General features: G+C 46.5%; 1 protein-coding gene across 1 annotated transcript; it reads left to right on the top strand.

Annotated features, from left to right (window-relative positions):
* The first annotated feature begins 213 nt into the window (after positions 1–213).
* Positions 214–2,573, top strand: LOC117349570. The gene is made up of 3 exons (XM_033923151.1): positions 214–499; positions 641–709; positions 806–2,573. The coding sequence occupies exon 3, from the start codon at positions 824–826 to the stop codon at positions 2,204–2,206; it is 1,383 nt and encodes a 460-aa protein (XP_033779042.1). The 5' UTR covers positions 214–499; positions 641–709; positions 806–823; the 3' UTR covers positions 2,207–2,573.
* The last annotated feature ends 2,470 nt before the right edge of the window (positions 2,574–5,043 follow it).

Genomic DNA, 5,043 nt, shown 5'->3' with positions numbered 1-5,043 from the left:
GGATAAATAGTCTGATGGTAGGGCTTATTGGGGTACACTTTTAGCCTTGGGTGTGTAGTGAGGGTGATTGTATACAATTGTTGTGGGTCCTTGTTTTGGGCCTCTCTGCCTTCCTTCTGTCTGCGATTAGGTATAATGACGTTCTTAATCCATGATTGTTGGCAAGCCAGATTTTAACTATTACAGGTATGATTGCAAAGGTAAGTACAGACATAGTGGGTGTTGTGTGTTATATCTATGTGCTAACCTTATAAATTTTAGTCTTGCAGTCATGTGCTGAGGGATATGAATTTGCTGAAACCCTAGTGTTGTCTAGAAGTTCAATCTTGGAGGCAACGTAAGTACAGAGGTATAGGGATTTGTATGTCCTATGTATATAATAACCTTATCTAATCTACTACTGAAGGTGACTACAATCAACAGAGGACATTCAAGAGACCACGATCAACAGAGGACACACATCTTCAGTGTTTTGCTGACAGGAATCGCACCCTTGCAGGTATATGGTGTTGTGCCATAGCACTAAACTCTACATATGTATGGCCTAACCTCACCTATTTGACCTTTGCATGTTTTTTTGTGTGCTGGAGATTGGTGGGGGGTGAACATTAAGTTTACATGCATGTTATAATTCTTGCAGGTACTGGTTCAGGGTTGAAGGTCGACTACAGTTCCTGAGGGTTTCATCGATATACTTCCAGTCTTACAGGTATGATGTTCTTTTGAGTAGTGCATTCATGATATAGGCAATTGTATATCAATTGCAAGTCAAAATAGGATAATGTTATTAATTGTATGGTTTCAGGAGTGATTTGACATAGACATGGAAGTAATAACTTCACAGCGTGGGAGAGAGCACTGGGTTAATGAGGGCTATCGATATCGGCGTGACCGAGTGATGGCAGACGGATCCACGTCCTGGAGGTGTGTGCGCCGTGACTGTGTGGGAAGAAGAAAGAGGCTCGTTGATGGATCTTCTGTTGAGATAACGGCGCATGTGCATGCACCCAACAATGCTAGAATTGAAGCTGATCGAATGATGGGAGACATACGTGAAAGAGCTGTGGCTACGGTTGAAAGGCCACGTCAGATCATTCATGGCACAACAGCTGGTACAAGTTTAGAAGCAGCTACATTATTGCCTGCATACACCTCCATGCAGAGAACAGTTAATAGAAAGAGAAATGCAGGCCATCTAGCAATGGGTAATCCCAGGTGCATAAGAGACATACAAATTCCTGAGCCGCTACAAAGAAGCACACGTGGTGAACAATTACTGTTGTGGGATTCAGGTGAAAATGATGAAAGACGCATATTCATTTTCACTACAGAATCTAATCTTGAGGTGTTGGAGCAACATGGACATTGGTTCATGGATGGGACATTCAAAGTTGCCCCCCATTTGTTTGTCCAAGTCTTTACCATCCATGCATTTGTAGACAATCGTGCACTTCCCATGGTCTACGTGTTGTTGAACAGTAAAAGGGAGGAGGACTATGAACGTGTGTTGAGGAAACTGCTGGAAACCAGAAACACGTTGGCACCATTGACAATCTTGATGGACTTTGAGAGAGCAAGTCTGCAAGCTGCCCGCACTGTATTTCCCAATGCTACAGTTTCTGGCTGCCTGTTCCATCTGGGTCAATCATTGTGGCGCAGAATTCAACATGAGGGACTGACCGCCAGCTATAGAGATGAGGAGAGAGTAAGAATGTTCACCAAAATGCTGTTAGCATTAAGTTTTGTTCCTGTGGATGATGTTGCTGAGTGTTTCCAGACCTTGGAGGAGAGTCGACCAGATGAACTGACCCTGGTGTATGACTATTGGGAAGACAATTACATCGGGAGATTGCGGCCAAATGGGAGACGGGTGCCACCTTTTCCTATTCCTCTGTGGAATATGCGCTCCCGTGTGGAAGATGGACTGCCTCGGACCAATAATTCCGTTGAAGGTTGGCACCATGCATTTCAATCCTCTGTTGCATGCCACCATCCAACCATCTTTAAACTCCTTGAACATATACAGCGTGAGCAAGATCACACAGAACAGCTGCTTGCTCGATTCCAGGCTGGTAACCGCGCACCACCCAGCAGTAAGAGCACGTATGTGAGAGTGACGCAAAGACTAACAACGCTGCTGCCAACATATGGACAAACACCTCTCTTTCAATATCTCCGTGGTATAGCACATAATCTGGAACTGTAGAGTTTGATGTTGAAGTTCAGGTTTTCCTGTTGCTATGCTACAATTGTGTGCACTTTGTGATTTGAAATTTGCTTTGACATGTCCATATGGTCTCCCAAGCACATATGCTGCAGGAACAGGAGAGACACTTTGAAATGTCTATGTCCCCCTCTCCTTTTGGTGGCCCGAAAGCTACAGGCCTGCAAACTGTTGTGCTCAGGATCTCTCCCCCAGGAGTTTCTCTGAAGCCCTCCTCTGACCCCTACCTATCCTAGTATCCACTGCTCTGACATGTGCCAAGCGTGAAGGTTTTTTATGCCGAGCAAGGTAACCCACTCAAGCATACTGTACTCGCTTTGACATTTTAAAGGTGTTGTGGGTGGTGTTCAAAGGCTTTTTCCTTCACGTAGGGAAGGTCAGATGGTGTCTTGGATGGAGCGGCTTCAGGGAAAGCGGCTGTGTTAAGGAAAATTTGAAAAACTTGAAATTGTACATTTCCTCCCTTGTTTTTGGTGGCCTAGAAAGTACATAAGCAGAAATGTCAGTCAGGTGCTGTCTCTGAAGCCATGAGATTCAGAAAAAGATGAGGACCCAGAATGGGTTGACAGGGGTGCAAACCTGATGGTGGCAGTCATGTGTTGGCCTTTGCAGGACCCAGAATGGGTTGACAAGGGTGCAAACGTGATGGTGGCAGTCAGGTGTTGGCCTTTGCAGGACCCAGAAGCAGAGTCCCCCCCCCAGCAAAATGTCAGTCAGGTGCTGTCTCTGAAGCCATGAGATTCAGAAAAAGATGAGGACCCAGAATGGGTTGACAGGGGTGCAAACCTGATGGTGGCAGTCATGTGTTGGCCTTTGCAGGACCCAGAATGGGTTGACAAGGGTGCAAACGTGATGGTGGCAGTCAGGTGTTGGCCTTTGCAGGACCCAGAAGCAGAGTCCCCCCCCAGCAAAATGTCAGTCAGGTGCTGTCTCTGAAACCACTGCTCTGCCAATATCTCACTCTCCCACTACTGTTGGTTAACTGCTCTGCCAACTGTTGCTCTCACTCCCACAGATGTTGGTTAACTGCTCTGCCAATATCTCACTCTCCCACTACTGTTGGTTAACTGCTCTGCCAACTGTTGCTCTCACTCCCACAGATGTTGGTTAACTGCTCTGCCAATATCTCTCTCTCCCACTACTGTTGGTTAACTGCTCTGCCAACTGTTGCTCTCACTCCACAGATGTTGGTTAACTGCTCTGCCAATATCTCACTCTCCCACTACTGTTGGTTAACTGCTCTGCCAACTGTTGCTCTCACTCCCACAGATGTTGGTTAACTGCTCTGCCAATATCTCACTCTCCCACTACTGTTGGTTAACTGCTCTGCCAACTGTTGCTCTCACTCCACAGATGTTGGTTAACTGCTCTGCCAATATCTCACTCTCCCACTACTGTTGGTTAACTGCTCTGCCAACTGTTGCTCTCACTCCACAGATGTTGGTTAAATGCTCTGCCAATATCTCACTCTCCCACTACTGTTGGTTAACTGCTCTGCCAACTGTTGCTCTCACTCCACAGATGTTGGTTAACTGCTCTGCCAATATCTCACTCTCCCACTACTGTTGGTTAACTGCTCTGCCAACTGTTGCTCTCACTCCCACAGATGTTGGTTAACTGCTCTGCCAATATCTCCTCTCTCCCACTACTGTTGGTTAACTGCTCTGCCAACTGTTGCTCTCACTCCACAGATGTTGGTTAACTGCTCTGCCAATATCTCTCTCTCCCACTACTGTTGGTTAACTGCTCTGCCAACTGTTGCTCTCACTCCACAGATGTTGGTTAAATGCTCTGCCAATATCTCACTCTCCCACTACTGTTGGTTAACTGCTCTGCCAACTGTTGCTCTCACTCCACAGATGTTGGTTAACTGCTCTGCCAATATCTCACTCTCCCACTACTGTTGGTTAACTGCTCTGCCAACTGTTGCTCTCACTCCACAGATGTTGGTTAAATGCTCTGCCAATATCTCACTCTCCCACTACTGTTGGTTAACTGCTCTGCCAACTGTTGCTCTCACTCCACAGATGTTGGTTAACTGCTCTGCCAATATCTCACTCTCCCACTACTGTTGGTTAACTGCTCTGCCAACTGTTGCTCTCACTCCACAGATGTTGGTTAACTGCTCTGCCAATATCTCACTCTCCCACTACTGTTGGTTAACTGCTCTGCCAACTGTTGCTCTCACTCCCACAGATGTTGGTTAACTGCTCTGCCAATATCTCACTCTCCCACTACTGTTGGTTAACTGCTCTGCCAACTGTTGCTCTCACTCCCACAGATGTTGGTTAACTGCTCTGCCAATATCTCTCTCTCCCACTACTGTTGGTTAACTGCTCTGCCAACTGTTGCTCTCACTCCACAGATGTTGGTTAACTGCTCTGCCAATATCTCTCTCTCCCACTACTGTTGGTTAACTGCTCTGCCAACTGTTGCTCTCACTCCACAGATGTTGGTTAACTGCTCTGCCAATATCTCTCTCTCCCACTACTGTTGGTTAACTGCTCTGCCAACTGTTGCTCTCACTCCCACAGATGTTGGTTAACTGCTCTGCCAATATCTCACTCTCCCACTACTGTTGGTTAACTGCTCTGCCAACTGTTGCTCTCACTCCACAGATGTTGGTTAACTGCTCTGCCAATATCTCACTCTCCCACTACTGTTAGGTTAACTGCTCTGCCAACTGTTGCTCTCACTCCACAGATGTTGGTTAACTGCTCTGCCAATATCTCACTCTCCCACTACTGTTAGTTAACTGCTCTGCCAACTGTTGCTCTCACTCCACAGATGTTGGTTAACTGCTCTGCCAATATCTCACT

The sequence above is a fragment of the Geotrypetes seraphini genome, chromosome 16 (assembly GCF_902459505.1).
Source record: "Geotrypetes seraphini chromosome 16, aGeoSer1.1, whole genome shotgun sequence".
NCBI classification, from domain to species: Eukaryota; Metazoa; Chordata; class Amphibia; order Gymnophiona; family Dermophiidae; genus Geotrypetes; species Geotrypetes seraphini.
This window is presented reverse-complemented; position numbering and strand designations above follow the sequence as displayed.